The sequence below is a fragment of the Megalops cyprinoides genome, chromosome 11 (genome assembly GCF_013368585.1).
Source record: "Megalops cyprinoides isolate fMegCyp1 chromosome 11, fMegCyp1.pri, whole genome shotgun sequence".
Lineage (NCBI taxonomy): Eukaryota > Metazoa > Chordata > Actinopteri > Elopiformes > Megalopidae > Megalops > Megalops cyprinoides.
In genome coordinates this window covers 31,698,667-31,719,843 of record NC_050593.1, presented here as the reverse complement: position 1 = coordinate 31,719,843, position 21,177 = coordinate 31,698,667, and the positions used below count along the sequence as shown (strand labels likewise).

Sequence of the window (21,177 nt, the reverse complement as noted above, 5' to 3'; positions counted from 1 at the left end):
GGCGTTGTTGAAAATAAAATGGTGCCGCATTGCTTCCTTCACTGTTTGTAATGTGTTAGGAATGCCTCATTTCACTGGGCACTCGAGTTGTGCCCAGACTGGCAGTGACGTGCGTGTGTGACGTGTGTGAAAAGCTGTCTGCAGACTGCGGCAGGTCATCCTTACTGACGTGGATGCATCCTTTTACTGTTACCTCTGATCACAGAGAGCCACCTCTCCCAGTGTTAATCACTCTGCACACCACTGCACACCCTCTAACATACTAGTGTGCTCGAGGTGTGAGAGCATAGTGGTAAGGAGCAAGGGGCTTGTAACCGAAAGGTTGCTGGTTTGATTCCCCGCTGGGGCACTGCTGCTGTACCTTTGGGCAAGAATTGCCTCAGTAAATATACAGCTATATAAATGGATTGAATGTAAAAATTGTAACCTATGTAAGTCATTCTGCATAAGAGTGGCAGCTAAATGCCAATAATATATAGTAAATTAAGTAAAAAAAAAATAATAAAAATGTATGCAAAAGCATTTAAATCACACAGTAAAAATACATTTAAAATTCAGCAACCTCTGTGCTATTTAACATATTTAACATATATGTGGGTTTGATTTGAGTTGATTTCGAAAGGTATTAATAAAATGGACCACCAAAGCTATTCTCAGTTCTGTCAGCAGAACTAAATTGCATAGGTGGAAACCGGTTGATAAATTTCACACTGACAGCAGGAGTACTTTTTCATGCAGGGAGTCATTAACGCATTGAACGTCTTACTAAGATTCGTTGTGGAAGCAGAGAGTGTTAAGAACAAGGCTTGACTCTTGGCACAATGATGAGTTAGATCTTGATTTAGATGATGAGCTATCTAAATGGCTCGGTCTGTTGTCATTAAGGTTTTACATTCTGGATGCTACCATGTAGAATTTTAATGTTGGAGGTGTACTGTAGCACATACACTACAAGCAGTACAACTTGAGAAAAGTGACAGATGCAATCTCATCTAGATAGACTGCAGCTGTTGATGGTAGAATGGTGATGAAGGAAAGTCTCTTTTTGTCACTGCCACTCAGCAATGCCAATAGGGTTTGCAAAATTGTATCTGTTCAAACTTAATATCACCTGGAGTGTATGATAAAAGGTTTGGGTTTACTGAATCAGAGTTCCAAAAGCTTCACAGGAAACCAGATCAACTTGAAATATATGAATATCAGGCTAGGAATATTTAGGATTAGGCTTCCCAAAAGCTGACATGATTGATATGACTGAGGAATCATCAGTTAATGGCAGATCCATCCTAGATTCAAAGCAGAGCAGTAATCATTATTCCACACAGCTCAGTGATGATCTGTGCAGGCAAAGCTCACAGTAACAAATGTATAATGACCATGCTGAGAGACATGACAGGACAATGTATGTAGAGGGTCCATCTCCCTTATTATAGGGAGGCAGAGAGAATGTAAAGTGCATTTTGGAGATCGCCAAATATGGCAGTCCATGTTTCAATAACACAACTCAATGAATGTAATCAACATATCTGAGGCACCCTTTGTACATGAACTGAATTTGCCTGCTTTCTCAGAATCCTTTCGCAACTCAAGGTTTGATATGTATTTGTGAACACCAGAAATAAATATTCTGAAGGAAATATCAAAATCGATAACAATTAGAGATCACAAAATGTGCAAAAGGCCTCCACAAACAGGACTCTACAAAATGATACTGACGCCATTGGAATTTAGGGTTCTGAAACAAATTCTGTGATCCAGGCAGCAGTCTGACAGAATAGATTTATATAATTATGAGGAGCAAAACTGTTCATAAAGCTGTCAAGAGATGACAGTCAGTCTAAACTGATTAAGCAAATCCAGCTTGCTCCCAGCGTATCCTAAGTAGTTGTGTTCTCTCCCGCCTACAGTACATTTCTCTACCTTTGGACATACTGAGTGTATGGTCAACGAAATGTTCAGACTATAGCAACCCGACTAGGTCTTAACCTCCCTAGATGGCCAATTAGAACACAAGACGTTTTCAAACAAGATGATTAAAAAAAGCCTATTTTCACACTTACCACCTTCTGTGTGAACATAACACCGTTACATTTTATATCTGCACTGAAAACCACAGTTCCATGTCCTTGTGGCAGAGTCACAGTTGGAGTGGTGGCAGAGATGAGCAGAAAAGAAGACACATTAGTGTGATGTTTGGTGATGTCTGACATTTTCCTGTGAGCCGTAGAGAGGGATGAGCACAGAGCAGCTTTCGCTGATGTAGCTCAGGCATTCCACACCTCCTACCACTGGCTGTCTTTAACCACCCGAGTCCTTGGTTTCAAGGAGAAGATCAAAGGTGCGTTTCTCAACCTGTCGATGGATGCTTTATTCACCATCCAGCCGGACTAATTTCATTAAGTCTTTGTAAACATGGAGCAGAGTAGCATCGTGGTAAGTAGCAGGGCTCGTAACCAAAACGTTGCTGGTTCAATTCCCTGCTTGGGTGCTGCTGTTTTACCCTTAGGCAAGGTACTTAACCCACAACAGTAAATACCAAGCTGTATAAATGGATAAAATTGTAACCTATGTAAGTCCCTCTGGATAAGAGCATCTGCAAAATGACAATAATGTAATGCAAACAAAGAACCAGAAAATTATTTTCTTCAAAACCCATCTACCAACTCAACCCCCCCCCCCCCTCCCCCCCCAAAAAAAAAAAAAACTCAACACTTAACACTTCAGTGCTATTCATCCCAGCCCTGTCTGCTGCTGGTCTATTCAGCCCTCCTGACTGGCAGCACGTGAAAAAAAAAGACCATGCGCCTGTCAGTGGAAACTTAACAGCCCAGGCAGGAGTTAGAAACATGGCATTCTAAGTGGAAAAACTACAACCCAAAAAGCACTTGGAACCCTGGTGTACTCTCACGTGCCATAGTGCATACAGCCCTTGTTTTACATGTACCGCACTCTGTTCCTGAGTTTCAGACGTGTGCGTTAATGTGGGCTCGGGATGACGCTAAGCAAGGGTCTTTTCTAGCAAGTGCACTGCTGTGACAGGCATTGTGAGCAGAGAGCTCATGTGCTGCCAGTGTTTGTATTCAGCACTTCAAAGAAAGATACAGCTCTCAGTGGGTACGGAATAAGATGGGACCCCATTTTTTGGCTGCTTTTTATATTCCATTATTTGCCTTTCTGAAAGACTTTAACCTGAATACCCACTGTCAAAGCAGCGGTGACATAGCGTTCTGTTCTGCTTTCTGATTTGTCTTCTTTTGTACAGTTAACTGAGCTGCTTCTGTGGAAACCTGCAGTTTCACAGAGGAAAGCGCACATCCGTTAACTTATGCAGGTACTTGGCAAAATCAGAATAATGCAAAATCAGATAAAAGAGTACCCACACACAGCTATCATTCTCTGGAGTACTTGAGAGCATAATAACCGTGTTTGGGTATCCTTTTCTTTGCTGATTCTCCTTCTGTGGAAAGCCTTGTTCAAGACAAAGGTGACACTTTCATTCACAAAGAGACATTATTGATCTTAACTGAAGACAATAAACCTTTACAAAAGCAACTACTCATGTTACAGCTAGATCTTTAAATGTTCGATTTTGGGATACATGGTAAAACTGTTGGAATTAATGTTGCACTGACCACTTATGGTACATACATAATGTTTTGGAGATGATAGAATATGTTGGTTAATATGGGCAAAATTTGATTTTTTTTAAAGGTTAACTGAAAACTTACATTTAACAGACATGCCCTTGCCATTCAGATAATGGCCTCTGAATATTGAAAAGGTTTCCATTTGTTTTAAAATCATGACAAACATAAGCTAACTTGAAATCAATTGGCAGTTTTCTAACCTATTCCAGGGTGTACCCTCCTAGAAATCCCAAAATCCATTGCTCAAACCCCCCTTCTCTGTCTAAATCACTTGTTTACACATTAACAAATAAAACAAAACATTCCTGATTGCTTTATGTCCTGAATTTATATCTATTTTATCAGGAAACTCCTCTTGTGCTAACAGTCACATTTTGGGGATTGGTCAAAGAGAGATTGCACTTGATTAGTATTTTAGGAAATATTAATTAATTAAAAAGACACTCTCCACTTCTTTGCCTTTTTTGACCATGCATAAGAAACTACGGTAAGAATAAAAACATTCAGTTTTAGATTTCAAGCAAAGTTACCCTTTAAGATGCAAATAGTTTTGTCATTAATTCATTAATTCATGAGAATACTCTGATTTATAAATAACATCAAAGTGGAATAAAAAATGGAAATACACCTAATGACAGATCCTATTTGTGACTCAGTTATGACATACTATAACCTCAACTTCCTCTCGTTGGATATGGATATGCATAGAAATAGCAAGTCAATCAGTACCAAATTGGCCACTTACATGTTCTAAAGTGTTCATAAAATCCTAATGGTCCACCACAGTTATGGTGGACATTAACAGATTAGCAGACATAGTTCAGCTCACGTGCTTTACAATAACACTCCACACATCCAAACAGAAACACTAATTGAAATTATGCACAGAATGGGATAACCATTACATTTACTGCCAGGCAATTAATTGCACCAGACTTTAAAATGGTAATAAAATTACCGTTATGGGAGAGAGAAGCTGGCCAAGTGTTCTAGCACAGACTAAACAAAGAACTTCTCCCAAAACATAAATTGCTTCATTACTACCACAACATTGATATGCTCTGAAATGCATTCCCTGAATATGCATTAGAATGTGCAATAAATTAGCCAACAGGTGCTATGATGTGTTTTGGTGAAACAAGAGAGGAGCTGAAAGTAAATGAGAAACCTGAAATATTTTATATAGATATCACTCTTTAACCAACTTTTAAAATTTTCACATCATTAAAATAGTTTTGCAAGAGTGGACTACAGTATTCTTATGTATTGCTAAATATTCATCTTCTTTACATGATAAACATACAATTTGTGGAACACACAAAAAGAAAACATTTAACTTACCGTTTCTGCTTTTAAGGGGGAAAGACAATGGGTCTTCTGGTACCTTACCATGATACTGATTATGTTTTGGGTATGCTTTACATGGTCACACATGCACATACAAACGCACCCACATATATATATGCAGAGGCCACTAAATGTATTGACACCCTAGGTAAGCACTCAAAATGAGCTATAGCACATATTCAAGTGCGAAATGAATTTTTTTTACACAAACATAAATGTATCATTTTAATACCACCAACACTGCACAGAGCAACAGAATGTTTTTAAAATAATTACCTTAAAAAAATAAGAAAAACTTCCCTGCAATTAGCACATATTTGTGCATCCTCCTTTTGAAAGAGGCCCAGTCTGTCATTTAGTGTTTTTCTGAGACTTATTTCTGACAACAGCAGCTTAGAATGCCTTTCCCCTCATTATGTGAAGTCCTGTTGTCTTCTTGTTAGGCCGTTCCAATACCCTCATAATGGCCACTCCAGCTTCTTGTTAGCCTTTCAGCAGCTCTTTAACTGTGATGAGTATTACCGAAGCACTGTTTTTTTTTTTTTTTCCTCTGTGCAACATCCTTTTATACCTGGCGTTAATTTCCAGAGGCCTCTATACACTTCCAAACAACAAAAACTTGATGCAGGATTATATTTACAGGGTTTTATTTTTTAGACAATTACATGGTGTGAATACATTTAATAGCATTAAAAAAAAAAAAACATGCAGTTATTTGTAAAATATATGTTGTGACTCTGTGCAGTGTGTTGGTAGCATTAGAATGTTTCATTTTTACTTGTGCAATACGCATTGCTTGAACACTTTGCATTTCTTTTATACTCAACGGCAGCAATATTATTCTGACAGTGCCATACTAAAACACCGCAACAGCTCTTCTGAAGAGGGAACTTGTGCTTTGGTTAAGCTTTGCAGAACATATTTGTGGGTGAAGGTCCATATCATAGAATCTAAGTGACCGGGATGTGCTGTGTTCAACGAATGCAAGAGAAATAAAGGGAATTTCCAAAGTGTCAAAGAAAGACTACTGGATGATACCAGTGCAAAGAACATGCCAATGGAGAAGGCAGAAATTGAACGATCCATGATCTCTGCTCAAAAAGAATGCAAGTCTGGATACTGTAGGCAATGAGTCACACATCAAATCATCAGCATCATGAATGTTCATATATACTACTTTATCAAATGTCCCAAGTGGGCTTTTTGATAACTGACCATTGGATCTTGCCTTTTTATATTGGTAAGCTCATTTAAGCTCATATACTTTACTTTAAATGCTATTATACACAAACTGCAGGTTTTCATTCATCTCAATCTAGTGTGGTATTTCAGTCTATATATTTTTTCAGAAGTAACTGCACTCATTTCAGTGAAGCTTTGACTTATTTCGGAATTGGGATGCCCGCAGTATCACATAAGATTCTGACTTTCAGCAACATGCGAGAACACAAAGTATGCTGACCAAATGTATATTTTAAGGCTCCAGTAAGATCAATGGATGATGTTTCACAATTATTCCGTAAATCATCAAAGGCAAATCACTTTCCTTCGAAGAGTTAAGTTGCAAATCCATCATAAACAACATAAAATAACAATGTCACTGTAACCCGGACGCTCAGCATCCTAGATATTTTTCCAAGTGTGTTTGTGGCTATTATCATTGCACATGGGTTAAATGAACTCCACTCAAATTCTTACACATCTATGCATGTCAATGGAGAAAAGGAATACTGACCACAGAAAACATGGATCTGAACACCTTTCCCACAACACAGAACTACAAATTAATGTTTTTATCTCTGATCTCAAAACCACCTTTTTTGTCAACCGAAGAACATTAATTCCAGAAGATTTGGAGCTTTGCCACTGGATGAAATTATGGAAAGCTAAATTACTTGAAAGAAAAATGAGTCATCTTAGATGGTGGAAATAAAGTTGAAGAATAAGGTCGACGCAAGTGTAAAGGAAATTTGCTGTAAACAGACTGTGGTAAACATCCTCATATTTACCAAATAATTAAGAATACAGACATATTCAGTCCCTTCTGTTATATACAGCATACATAATTTTCTTATCGCATTCCTTGTTTCACAGGTACTTCCACCTCACAGCCGTAATGTACTTTTACTCCAGTCCTTTGCAGATGTTAAACTTGCCTTTCCATGAAAATGGTGCCATCAATATGGGGCATATTTGTTATTTTAAAAAGTGTAAAGAGAAATGACCTTGCACTCAACATGTTCACACTTTTTTTTAATGTCTAGTCACAAAAGGAGCTAAACATTACGGATACACGATATTTCCCAATAATCAAACACATTATTGACACATTCCTACGGAACTCCATATCAAAACTGTTGCATTTGTGGGAACTAGTGCAAACTGGAGGAAGAGGTCTGGTCTCTTTTGACAAGACAGGCACACAGTTAAATAGAAGTAACAATATAAACTCTGGAGCAACGGCAGACAGTTTAAGGCCTTTTGAAATCACAGGAAAAAAAAAAAAAAGATTGCAAAGTAAAGCTGAAAGACCAAAACCAAACTTCCACTGGTTGAAGAAGCGAAGTGGAACCCATGGTGTCACGTTCCATGTTCTCTCCACCCGGGGAGCAGGGGGGAACCGCACCGGAACACAAGCGGTTCCATCCCCGCTCTCGCTCTGTGTTGGGGGGGGCCCCAGAAATGGCGGCAGACTCCTTTTTATATTTTCTCCGTGTGAAAGTCTCTGAAGGGAGCTGGGCAGTCAGGACTGTTTTAGGCGCTTCCTGGGCAGGCCGAAGGGGGGGCACTGTGCCGAGGCCAGCGCACGGAAGGCCTCTGCCACCAAGTGGGGGTGGGACTGGATCATTGACTTCCAGCCCGCAGTCTCCATTATGTCTGTTGCATGACTGAAAAACACATGAAGAAAGAAAAAAAATGAAACAAAAGGAAAACAAATGAAAGAGTGGGTGCATTCAAAGAGAAATCGGGATGAAATAATGCCAATGGATACTTGGGAATGTTAGAGAATTAAACAAAAAAGGGTTCAGTAGTGCTTTGGATACTGGACACCTGAGCAAAGGATCATGGGACATTCTGAGAGAGACCCTGTTGCTGTACCCTTGAGACCACTCGGGTTCCAGAGGGTGTCTATCGAACACCGTGAGGTGCTGTGTGACGAACGCATCGGGCGAGCCGATGAATAAAACACCACAAGGTCTATTGAACCAAACATTAACACACACCTCATGATTCATCTCTGCTGATACTGCAAGGTGTCCTTCATCAAAATGGACATGGGCCCGAGCCAGGCTCGAGCAAGACAAACGGAGTCTACCTCTCCGAGGATTTTCAACATCTCTATACATCTTACAACATTCCCCTCTTCAAAAGCTTATCCAGGTATTACTTTTTATTAATAACACCGATAAAGAGATACGGACTCCCACAGAAAAGCAGGGCTGCACCATCCGTATTGTGGCACCTACAGGAATGCATTCGAATGCATCTCACCGCGGCCGATAAGCCTTTGTTATTAATCATGTGTCACACACACACACACACACACACACACACACACACACTGGCTAATTACGTACTTGTTATTCCAGTTTTTTCCATCCTTGCAGCCCAGCTGTCTAAGCACGCTGCACCTAATGTGAGAGAGAGAGAAAGAGAGAAAAAGAGAGAAAGACCAACAGAGGGAAGGGAAAAAAAAAAAGAATGTTCAGACCTGTAAAAAGGGGGAGGAAAAAAAAAAAACTGCAGGAATTTATCAAGGGAAGTTTTCAGCAGTACTCGCCTGTTGATGAAATCTATGGCTTGTGCTTTGAGCTGCTCGGCGCTGTGCAGGTCGGCGAGGATGAGGATGTCGGCCACGTTCTCCACCGACAAGCTGCTGCACAGTGCTTCCTCACACATCACCTTTAAGCGCTCCAGAGCATACTGGCGGGGGGGTGCGTGGAAGGGACAGAACAACGAGTTTCACCCACATGGCTCTCTGTCTGCCTTTTCACAAACTGCTCCAGTGCTACGGCTGGGCACGGAGATTGTCATGATGGGATGGGCACGGTGACACGTATATTTTAATTTTTAGGCCTGACTGTATGGACATTAAATTTTAAAACTAACAAATTCACTATTATTTATAATTATTTCTGCTAAAATATTGACTGTCTAAAGCTGAAATACATTTGTTAAAATAATGCTGTATTCCATTGTTAGGGAAAAAAATCATTTCAGGATATTCAGCACAACCTATTCTTTGTATAGACAGCTACGCCCGTAGGCCTCCTTTTTATTCATCAAAAAATAATAATGCTAACAGTTACCATTCAATAATTGAGGCATGCCATTTTTATCAAGATATGCAGCAATTCATGCTGAAAGCCACTCAATCTGTTGCACTTTAAAACACAACAGTGAGGAATGTGAACCTTTTATAACGGTGGTTTTCGAAATTCAGTAGCAATTATGAGTATGTAATACCACAGTTAGCTGCGTATAATAACCAAATGTTCCAAAGTGAACGCAAGTAATGGAAGGAGGCCAAACCCTCACCCTTAATGAACAGGAGAGGAAAGAAACACGGCCTGGAAACGCTGGTTTGTTCCCCTCTGAAATGTGTCACCGACTCATTATTCTGACACGCCGATGTCCAATTACAAAACGAGAACAATTTTGGGATTGCTTGGTGATCGGCATTCGAGGACCTCTAATTACGCACAGGCCTCATTTTGAACAACCTACTTTGTCAGCTGCAGCCAACAGGTTGTCAGCCATTTTCTCCAGGTTTGGTGCTTTTCCTGTGTAGATGAAACCCATCAGCTCCTTAAAAACATCCGGGTCGACGTCGCTTATGTCTACTCGGTTCTGTGGGACAGATGCAACGAGGGATGACAACCTGGTTTGTACAACCTTTTTGTATTAAATCACACATTCTTTAGGAGATGTATTACCCAATTATTAACAATAACTGACACAAATGTACCTACCGCAATGCTGTAAATTCATTTTTTCAATGTCACCTCAGAGAAGACCATTTAAAGGTTCAATGCAAAACTTACCTTTTTACTTTCTTCCATTTCGTGTTCAAACATGGCATTAAAAACGGGTGATCTGGCTGTTAAAGAAAAATGTAAACATCAACACTGAGCAAATGCAGGTGTATCTCATGCATCTAAATCCATCTGAAAATATCATATCTACAGCTCTATAAACTACACTACTGTATCTTTGTATGGAAAGTATGCAGACCAATTACACAATAGTTGACTGTCAAATGGAAAAAAAAAAAAACTTCAAAGATTTATTAGACTGCAGAACTATACAGGCTATTGCACTTGACTTTTCTTTTGTCAAATGCAACCACAGGATTTCTGAATATCTCACAATTATCTTGAATGTAATAACTACTCCTCAAATAATTGCTATAAATAACCGGGGGAAATAGATGTATGATTCTGTGGCTGACAGTGGCCCAGGGCCCCGCCCCCACATGCCCTCCATGTGGCTGTGTGACAGGGTGTTAAGTGACAGTTTCTACACAGCGGCTCAGCAGTGCTGACACAGGCAGTGTCGGGGAGGGGAAAAGGGGGGGAGACACCGCATTCCCAAATCCCCGATCTTCCCTGTCAGCAGGACCGGGGGTGGTGGGGGGGGGGGGTGAATACCTGCTAATATGGATTTGTGAGCTTTGAACTCCTGGCCCCCGACGTTGAGGCTGCAGTCGGTGAACCTCGAGCACTCCCACAGGTTTCCCAGGTCGTCCGAGAGCTGGCATTCCGGAACCTTCAGCATGTTCATGTTTGACTGGCCGGAGATGTTCACAGAGTCTTGGACCACGCTGACCTAAAAATGGTTTGGGTCGATTTAGAATGGGTTACATCAGGAGGATCTGAGAAAATATTAGGTGATTTTAGACTATTTTTTCAACTTAGAATGTTAGCAGACTGAACAGTAAACTCTTCGGTAATCTAGCGCTGTACAGACTGACCTTCAGAGAGGAAACTCTTAAAGACACACAAAGATATCATCAGAATATCTTCTCACTGAAAAAGCCCATTTTCAAACAAAGCTGACCCTGTCTGAAATTCACTAAATTACACTCCTATGCTCCCTTCCCTCAGTCACTTCAACAAGTCTCCACAGAGACCAACAAGACACAAGATCGTTGCCACCTTAAGTGTCATTCCATCCCATATAAAGATTAAAACTGCAAATGCTCTTGGCAGCCTTTACTTCGCCAAAGCGACTGCCACTTTGGTAGTGCACTTAATGTCAGTGACGCAGCCAATTTGTAAGCAATGTCAGCAGACTGACATTGTCTAGACTGTACTGTAAATGACATCAAACTTGTGACACCGCAAGAAAGATGGATGTAGTTTGCCAGCTTTCAACTGGGCAATTTTCCATGACTTTTCAAACAGTTGGATATTTTATATACCTTCCATGTTTTTTCAGTGTGAAAATATTACAGACTTCCACATACTATGAATGCTGACAGGCTATAAGAAACTCTTGTATGCACTTCACCAGAAAGGCTGACCTGCAATTAGCACACAACACAATTATTGTCCAAACTGATGGACTTCCCCAAGATATCTCTGATTAAAGAGGAGAGATTTTCCATTGTCATCTGTATCTGATCTGCTTTAAGAAACTGCCCACGCAGAGACCCCCAATTCAACCCGTGTTGTAACTTTAATGCATCCGTTTATTGTATGATTGACGTGCATCGCAAAAATCAAAGGACAATCTACTCAGTCATCCCTAAGTGACTCCACGATGTTCTTTCTAACGATGCACTCTGTACAGAAGCCTTTTTGAATGAGTAACACAGCTCCAATTAAAGAGAGATCATGATTCAGCTGCAGTTTGGAGTCAACGCTTTGATCAAAGGCAGAATTGGGATCACCGTCTCCGGTTATGTACATATCTGGTTTGGCAGCCGAGACTCTTGCATTTAAAACATACACCAGGTAGGGTCGATATCCGTTCCCCCTCACTTCAGCTAAGACTTAATAGATCCACAGTGCTGCTTTTGTCTCTGGCAACAGACAGCACAGGCAATGCTAATGCAATTTACATCCCCCTTATTTCCTCTTGCTTTGAGTCTATGGTATTGATTACAGGAATTTAACTCTGTCACTCTGGTACAGAAACTTTACGTAATTACACAGTTTCCCAGACTTTGTCCAGCTTGAGTGAAAAAACCTGTTGTCATGTACAACCAGCTATAGAAGGCACCATCCCCCTTCTCCTCAGTCATAACCGTCGCACTGAGATTCAACAGAGGGCACCAGAATGGCAGGTTATATGTGGCTGCTGCCAAGCATTGAGTCTGTCCCACCAATGTGAAAACACAGCTCTTAAAGGTGAAGAATTACCTCACAGAACAGCGTGAGCTTGTCATCTGGTAGGAGCCCATTTGTTTCGTCAAGCAAAAAATCTCTCCGGATAAATTTCTTGAAGCCCCAGTCCTTCCCTTGAACAAATCGATATGCTCTTTGGCTTTCTGTAAAGCAGAGAGACAAAGATTTCAGTGACATTGGAGATGGTCTGCTTGAGTAGGAATGAGCAGCTTGAATACAGGCAAGACTGGGAAAAAGCCTTACATCATCATTAATAGGTTAGAATGAGTGTGTAGTTGTTATAGGCTAACGTCCACGGCATGGTATTTCGAGCTCTCTGAGTCACAGCTCTGTAGACTTCAAAGGCAACAGAACTCTTGAGAACATTTCGGCCGCTCTTACCCATAGCTTTAGTTTCTTCTCTTTTTGCATTCAGCAAAGAAAACTTGAACTTTGCTCTGACTTCACTTTTTGGACAACTAACAAGCAGTAGATACAGTGAGAGATAATCTTTGCTTTCATCATCGAGTCCCTTTGGGTTCACTCGCAGGCACCTAAGCAGAGAAACAGAGGAGAGTTCAGCGAAAACGCTTGGCGGTAGAAATTCATTTGAGGGGCTGAAGGTTTGAAAGAGAAAACGGACAAACAAAACACAAGACAAAATGGCGCAAGCCAGGGCTAAATCAGAAGCAAAACGAAGGCCAGTCTGAAATGCCAGAGACCAGCAGGTTCCACACACACAGTATATCGCCACTGAATAGTGGGGACAATAAGTTCTGTCCAATCAGAGAAGTTTTTGGTACCTGATGAAAAAAATGAAGTGATTTAATTGATCAAATAAGAGCTCAGGTGTAATGACCTGACCTGAGCTGTTCATTAAACCTGTGCTCCAATCCCAGAAGACCCTTCTGCTCCTCTGAGAGTGGAGCTGTGGTTCCATAGGCCCCAGAAGAGCACACAAATGCTGTGAAAAACACTGGCAAATGATGGCAGAAACTGCTTTGGTTTGTTGAGGCTGATTTCAGTGATGGGGAAGGGACACTTAATAATCACCATGTGGTGGCAGTCACACCCTGATTGGTTCAGATCAGCCAGGCACTGACAACACATGATCCGCCCACTTTGGACTCATGAAGCCCTCACTCTCACACCATCACTAGTGGCTGCTGCTATCGATTCCAAGCGACGTGTTGTGTAGGAGGCTGGCATTCTCACCACTTCATCTTGTCGTTGGGACCCGACGAGAAGGTTGAACTCTTCAGCACCTCCCCCATCTCCTCTCGACAAAAACTGAAGTTGTTTATGGTCCACATGTAGGAAAACTTCACTACTTTCACCTGCAACAAACAACCCAGGACTTAATGGAACATTCTAGTCTTCCCACAATTTGCAGTGTGAACTGGCGAAAAAATTGATTTCTCACATCAAACCCCAAAATCCTATATTGTCTTATCTGGATAATTCAGAGAGGACTGTAGACAGCAAAAATCTTATCTGGCAAGGCAAATAAATATACATCTGCACCATGATTATGATTCCACAGGCAACTTCATTGGGGGCTGGTTACACAAAAAAAGCCATTTTACTGTGGTGGCCATACCACTTCTGAAGAAGCCATCAGGATTTTCTGAACATAAGGGCACAATAGTCCTATCAAACCTACCGGTTTACCACTGCTCAAAACTACCAGAACAGCCATGAGTCAGCACTCATCTCCATTCACACAGGCCTCCCACTCCAAACGGAATTCAAAAATCCTGTTCAATATGGTGCACTACACAGAGTACACTTAGAATCTGATGCTTTAATTAAAGCTAAATAGCCTCTTATAGCAGAGTTCTCAAGATTCACCTAAACCATCAAATAAATATAACTAGAATGCTTTGGGGGAAAATAAAGGCGAATAAAATGGGGGTTTATTATAGAGATTCAAAAGACTGTTGTCTGGATTCATCTTCAACTACAGCTGAAAAGAGCTTCACTTATACTTGCTGATGACAAGTAAAAAAATTCTACAGAAATTTTCTAAAACTCCAGTTCATGCCTTGTGTCGTTTTCCAATGTGCTCTTTCGATTTCTATTGACCAAGGAGGCAGATTTGGTTCAATAATAATAAACCACAGCTGTACTTTTGTTTACATAAAATACAGAAAGAAGTGAGCAGAATTTTTTCTCAATTACCATTTTATCATATTACATATGTATAAACACTTTCGTATTACATATGTAGCATAACAGGCAACACACAGACCGCTGGGAAGCGAGGTATGGCCACTGAGGGATGCCGCCGTCTCACCTGTGTGTAGCACCAGCTCTCAGCCACAGCTCCGCTGGACGTCTCCCCTGGAGGAGGCGGGGTCGGGACCCGAGCCATGGGCAGCCTGAGCCTCTCGGCAGAAGCGCTGACGTCCCCTTAAATTTCACCACTTAACCTACCCGAGGAAAAGGGGGCAAAGGCGTCGTCAGAAACATAAACAGCAGCAATTTTGCACGGCCGTCCCGGCCAGGCATGTCATACCAACACCACCACCACCCACCCACCACCACTACGCTACACTCTCATCAGAAATCTCTTTCCGGCCGAAACCTACAATGGTGTCTTCACAGGTTGTGAAGCTTTTCAAATTGGCTTTGAAGTGGGAAAGAGGAGGAAGAGACACCAATGAAAACCTCTCCAGGCTCCTTCAGACTGGCTTGTGAACATCTTAGATAGTCCAGATTATTATTTTTTTTTAAAGGTGTACAATGGAATACGACCTCATCATTATCTACTGTATATTTCTATCAAATAAGAAAAAGCAAAACCCTTTAATGCAAATCAGACATTCAGGAGGGTCGTATGACGTATTACACACCATTAATTTTTGCAATTCTCATGCCTCCTCCACCAGCCCTCGGCACTGTTGGCATGGTGTGTGGAAACTATCAAGGTAGTTGCTGAAATCATTTTTATCTAAAATTCCCAGAACTGTCTGTGGAAATAAACCATGCTGTACCGCTCAATGCCCATGGCTTAACCCCTTTCAGTGAGTATTCACTACAATCTAAAAACTAAAATATAAACATAAATACATATAATTTTCTGTATGTAACAAATTTGTCAGTTGGTTTTCAGTGCTGTTTCTCCATCCATTTCTCAAGTTTATGTTGGATGAATGTGTGCACTAACTAACTGTATGAAAATGCACAAAAATAAAAAAAATCAGCCTTTTTAAAATATTTGCCAAGACGGAACGATTTTGAACAAATGCCCCATTTGGGCATGTTTACAAGGACCACACATAAGACAATAACAAACAGCACCTGAACGCTTCAATAACTGAACAACACCGAACACATGTGCACAGGAGCAGATAAAAAACTTAAAAAGGGGTCTGCAGTCATGCAAGTGTTACAAGCAACAATAACCAATGTAACAGTCAAAACGTAACATGTCAGACGTTTCTGCCGATTTAGTGAATGCCGGCAAGGCCAAACCACCGGATATTCATTAAAAAGGGGGAATCCTTGCATTACAAAAGTTCAGTTTATTCAAATGACACAGACTGCACTTGAAATGTAATAATGCAAATATTAATTAAAGTGAAACAAATCTAACTTCTGAAGAGAAGCCTTGGGGAACTGGAATTTAACTAGAGATACATATTTAATATATCCGGCAGTTTTATCCAAGAACCATTATTGAGCCAGTTAATGCTGATTTTGTCTCTGGCCCCTCTGTGAATATAACCGCACAGCATGTTTCAACATATGTGTGCAAAGGCAGGCAAAACGTCTGGCCTTCCTACAACTAAACACTGAACACGGTTCATTCACTTCTGTTTGTACTTACCAAATGTTCTGGGGACGGCATATATCTCATGCTACTGTTGAGGAGATCACCATGAAAGTTCCTCTCCGATGACAGGGGATGGGGTAACCAGAAGAATGAGTTGAAAAGGCGGGCTGTTGACTAGCCAATCACTGCATGCTTGACGCTGTTGGTGTAGAACCCATCCTGGAGACAATGTGAAATTGTGAAGTACCCATTACTTTCTGAAACTGGTCAAATGCCTGTCAAATAAGATATGCTCTGAATACTACAGAAAATGAGGACAACTAAAACATCCTAGATTAAAAAGTAAAAATTATTATCCAGCCTTTTTGTATAACCACTCGTAACTAACAAATTTAACACCTCAAATTTTCCATTTTAATTGTCTTGTATTATCAAAAATGGAGCTGACTTATTTCTCTGTGACAGTACAAGTAAGCACTGGGGACATACAACACAAGCAGGCAGAAAACAATGCTTACAGGTGGTATTTCAGGATCTATCTGGGAAAGTGAGCAGTCATTCACACAGAAAAACTGTTAATCGTGATCTATAAGAGTTTCAGAACCCTTTGTGGTTATATGTGGTTTATTTTAGCAGAACAGACACTAAACATCTGCATTACCAAAAAATATGCTAGTACACTTGGAGACAATCTACCTTTCTAGCCTATAGCACATCATATCAAAAACAGGCCTAAATGTAGAATAGAATGGGATATAGAACAAGTTGTGAGATTACCAACATGCAGTTTCTAGCATCTCAAAATACGTCTTAACACTGGAGTAAAAAAAGAAAAAAAAAAACAAAACAGCAACTAGAGGACTCAGTTTCTCATCCCTACAACAGAGCCAGAGACGCCACACAGAAGTAGTCCTGAACAAACTAACCACACATCAGTTTCCATTTTACAGCTCTGAAACATTAATACTTTCCACTGAACACTTTTTTCAGTGGCTCTCCCACTGAAATAAAAAAACGCATAAATATGGCCGCCCAAAAAGGTATACTTAAGCTGTCTTCTTAAATACACTGCTGGTGTGGAATGTAAACGGCAGAGGCTCTGTGCGTAAACTGCATAACAATACCTGAGCAGGTCTGTGTTGGGAGGATGCCTCAAGGAAAGCTCTAGTAAGACACCATCCACAGACACCACCTCTGGTTTCATTCAAGGCAGCAAATTACAACAAACAGGACAGACTTGTCAGTGCCACGGTAGATGAGGCAGGACTATATTTGGATCTGATGTGCCTTTTGCAAACGCTCATTAGCTCGCAATGATGTTGAATAAATCCGCTGCCAAAAAGAAAACAGAGTGCTTATCCTCTTGGGTGTAGCTTCAGTAATGACTGAGAATTCCTTCCAGACTACAGCAAATCTTAACATAAATTTCTTCACTTCAGAACATCAAATGCTTGTACAATACCAGACACGGTATTTCAAGAAACATGAATCTCACTTTTTGACCCCAAATGCATTCATGTACAATTGCCTATATTTTGTAACTGGAGCAGAATTCACTGAATACAGGCAACACCACACAGGACATTCAAACTCTCCACATTTTTATATTGGCGCAATAACACCCACAATGCATTTGGGGACAGCCAGAATACTGGATTATCTGATTATTCAACATCTGGAACACTGACCAATGAGTTTATCCGACATTGGGGTGTGCTTCTCAGATAAATAATAATAAGAGTGTTGATTTACCATCTTGGACATTGAAGCTGACAGGTGGGAGGGATCTGTAATTCCTTCGTCCACCAATGGCTGAACAAGGAGGCTCTGTGCTCCTCTGAATGCGAATGTGCCAGGAAGCAAACACACATTCCCTCACTCGCAACACGTTGACCCCGTCTTTTGTTTTCGTTCGTGGCACGCTGTGGGTTACGTCTTTACGCAGCTGCGGGCAGCCATACTTCTTGCGAGGAACAAAATGATGGTGACAGTCCACCAACGCCAGCCAACAATCTTGTGCAAGTGAATGCAGACTGTCGGCGTCTGGTATGTGGTTAGCTGTATGGGGTGTGCTAATAGAGTCCAGAAAAAAAGGTGGGCTATTGTCTTTTACTTGGCTTTAACTAACTGTCTAGTCTATGTATGCCCGAAACATCTTGGCTGCTTATTGTATGAAAAAAATCTTCGTTTAGCACCTTATTATTTTTTATTTGTGGTATCGCGACTGGTGGACCGTAGTTTGTTTGCTCTATGAGTTTTTTTGGGTCTGCATCTCGTGTTCTTGGACTCTGGGTACAACAAGCTGTAGCTGAGCAGTCAGTATTCACCGACAGAGATGTAGCGCATTCATTTTTCCCCATTTTCATTTGGACCACCGAGATTGCTTCCCCCCTCCACGCTTCTACCATATATATTGTGAGTGGATGCTTCAGACTGCTCGGCCAGCTGGTCAGCAGGTTCCTTTATCATTTCCTTCTTGCGTTTCAGTTTTCTTCCCAACTGAACGAACGCAGCAGACGCTTCCCCTGCACATGGAGACGGGGGCAGGCCTGCTGGGCATCGAGATGGGAGAGCAGCAGAATGCTGCATGCGAAAAGGACATCGTTCCTGCTGCTGCCGCCGCTCCCTGTGGCGCTCAGGGGTGACTGTCTCTGAGCCAAAAGAGCCTTGCCTTTGTTTTCTCTTCCCACATGCCCACACACACTTCAGGTTACACTCAAACACGCCGGCGACGTCCCAGACAGGTATTATCAGGCCAAGGTCTAGGCTGGGTTTGGGGCGTGGCACAGGTGGCTAACAGCAGCAAATACGTTACATCACACAAACACTCAGGACTGCTCCTGTGTACTCTTCAGAACTGTCTCCTGTATATCACTACTAAGTTTAAAGTTAGTTAGATTTCCTGTAATAAAAATGCAAGTTCTGCATCCTGGATTTTTCTTTGTTGTTAAGCAGAGGTTTTGACATAACTTCAAAATACTCACTCACACCACTGTCTACATGTCTCACTGCTAGGTCTGGAAGGGGTGGGAGTGTAGTCCAATATTCACCATTCAACTCTTTACTCAATGTTTTGTCATGCACTTCCCTATGCTGTATTTGCAATATTATATTCTGACACTGAACACTTTTTTTTCAATACCAATAAATTATCTTCCACAAAAATAAATTCTTCAGACAAGTAATGCCTTAACAACACAATGCAAAAAAGCACAATATTGCCAAACAACAAATAGTTAAATTGATTTCAACCCAAACCTGACCATTTCTATGTGATAGCCATTCTTCTTAGCTCTCATTGTGGTGGACTTTCAGATGCCACTATGACACATGCTGAATACCACTCTAACAATGTAACTTAGTGATACTTTCCGATCGTGTTCGTTTCTCAGATTTTGTACATGCGCCTGGCTAACCCTCTTCATCCTGCCATGAGGACTCTCTCAGATTTTAGCAATATATAGATGTATACTGTCAACATCAGATAGCTAGCCATAAAGTTTCAACGGTTCCGCAATAAATACCATTCACGTTCGTTAGTTTGGACACGTTAAGGTCCTGTGTCTCTGTATCTCACTGGAATACCCGATGATATAAGTTATAAGTCAGACAACCATTACCTACACTTTAAATATTGTAAAGATGCGGAATTAACTTCTAGCTAGATCTGACATTTTAGCTACCGAACAGCTAGCCAGCTAGCTAACATATAGTAGTTATTCAGCTTAGCTAGCTAACAGGTTTGCTTCATGTTGCACGCTAGCTACTTGGATAACTAGCTACAGTGTGGCCAAAATTTGAGATTTGATAGCCTGTTAGCTGGCTAGCGAGCAACAGTCTCACAAGACCTGGTAGCATTCATCTGAGACCCAGACAAGTCTCTGAATTTTAGCAACAACGAAAGAAAAGGCAAAGGAACGAAGGGGGAAAATCACTTAGCTCGCCAGCTAGCAAGCTAGTCAGCTAGCTTGGCCTAAATTACTCTCCCCGTCCAAAACAAGCACCACTCCGAAACAAAGGCCTAGCAACATTTTCACTTTTGGGCTGCTTAAAGCAAATTTATTTAACTAAAGGTGAAAAATAAAGAGTGCTTTAAAATCACATTTAAATGGTTCTCGCTCAAACAACAACGTTTCCCTTTGTGTAATTACACTCAACACTGAAAAAATAAAAAATAAAGCCATTTACAAACCTTTCCTCCACTCTTCTACCGGGTATATACCACACACATTTCGATCGTTGTCTCTCCCTTTAGTCTTACTTTTATTTCGACTCTGTAAAGAATTAACTTTTTTAATCTTTTACAAACGAATAATTCCTCTTTTTTACTCTCTCTTAAAACAGCGCTATGCCCATAGCGGCGACTGCGGCTCTAGAAAGCTTTCACAGCAGTCGGCGCATGCGCGGTCGGCGGAGCTCTCGGTAAAACTTCCTGCTTTGCACGCCAGTAGATGCGAGCCCACCGCCTGCCCGTCTCTTCCACTCGGGCCTGTTTCCTCTCAGAACAGTGTCAAGACTGCTTTGTTTACATCTCCCATGTATGGACCGAGAATATGACATTACAATATACACCTAAGCTAACTTTGTGTTATATTATATGTGCTATTTAAGTATTGTTGGTAGGTAGTCAGCTAACACGTAACTGGCCATCTATTTTGAAGGGACTGTGTGGCTTTTCTGTCTCTTGCTTCCAGTACAGCAACCAGCTAGAGTTATGGTTCATCTTGAAATACAGAGAATACTACAGTAAATGACTACAAGGGGAATTCAAAAACAGTACAGGAAAAAAAAAATCACCTCTCATGACCCAGGGTGGACATTTTTCTGTATTGTACACATTTAAGTTGGTCCAATAAAATTTTTCAGCTCTCCTTAAATGTGTGATGAAGTCTGATAATACATGAATGAAAACATGTATTATCATGCAAAGAAACATAAAAACATAAATGCATACAATCTCATGAGCTTGTTTGATATCTGTGCGTACAAAACAAAGTTATCTCTCACTGTTGCATGGAAATACAAACATGTCAGTAGACAAGAGACAGCTTGTGGTAGAGCAAATCTGGATTAA

The 21,177-nt window shown here is 41.0% G+C and overlaps 1 protein-coding gene across 1 annotated transcript; it reads right to left on the bottom strand.

Annotated features, from left to right (window-relative positions):
- Positions 1–7,037: 7,037 nt before the first annotated feature.
- LOC118785943 (speckle-type POZ protein-like A) lies at positions 7,038–20,480 on the bottom strand. Its single transcript, XM_036540897.1, has 12 exons — positions 20,296–20,480; positions 16,158–16,322; positions 14,622–14,757; positions 13,541–13,662; positions 12,728–12,879; positions 12,362–12,489; positions 10,646–10,823; positions 10,040–10,095; positions 9,723–9,845; positions 8,776–8,918; positions 8,573–8,626; positions 7,038–7,882 (listed from the first exon to the last, which is right to left on the bottom strand). The coding sequence occupies exons 3-12, from the start codon at positions 14,697–14,699 to the stop codon at positions 7,738–7,740; spliced, it is 1,179 nt and encodes a 392-aa protein (XP_036396790.1). The 5' UTR covers positions 14,700–14,757; positions 16,158–16,322; positions 20,296–20,480; the 3' UTR covers positions 7,038–7,737.
- Between the last annotated feature and the right edge of the window lie 697 nt (positions 20,481–21,177).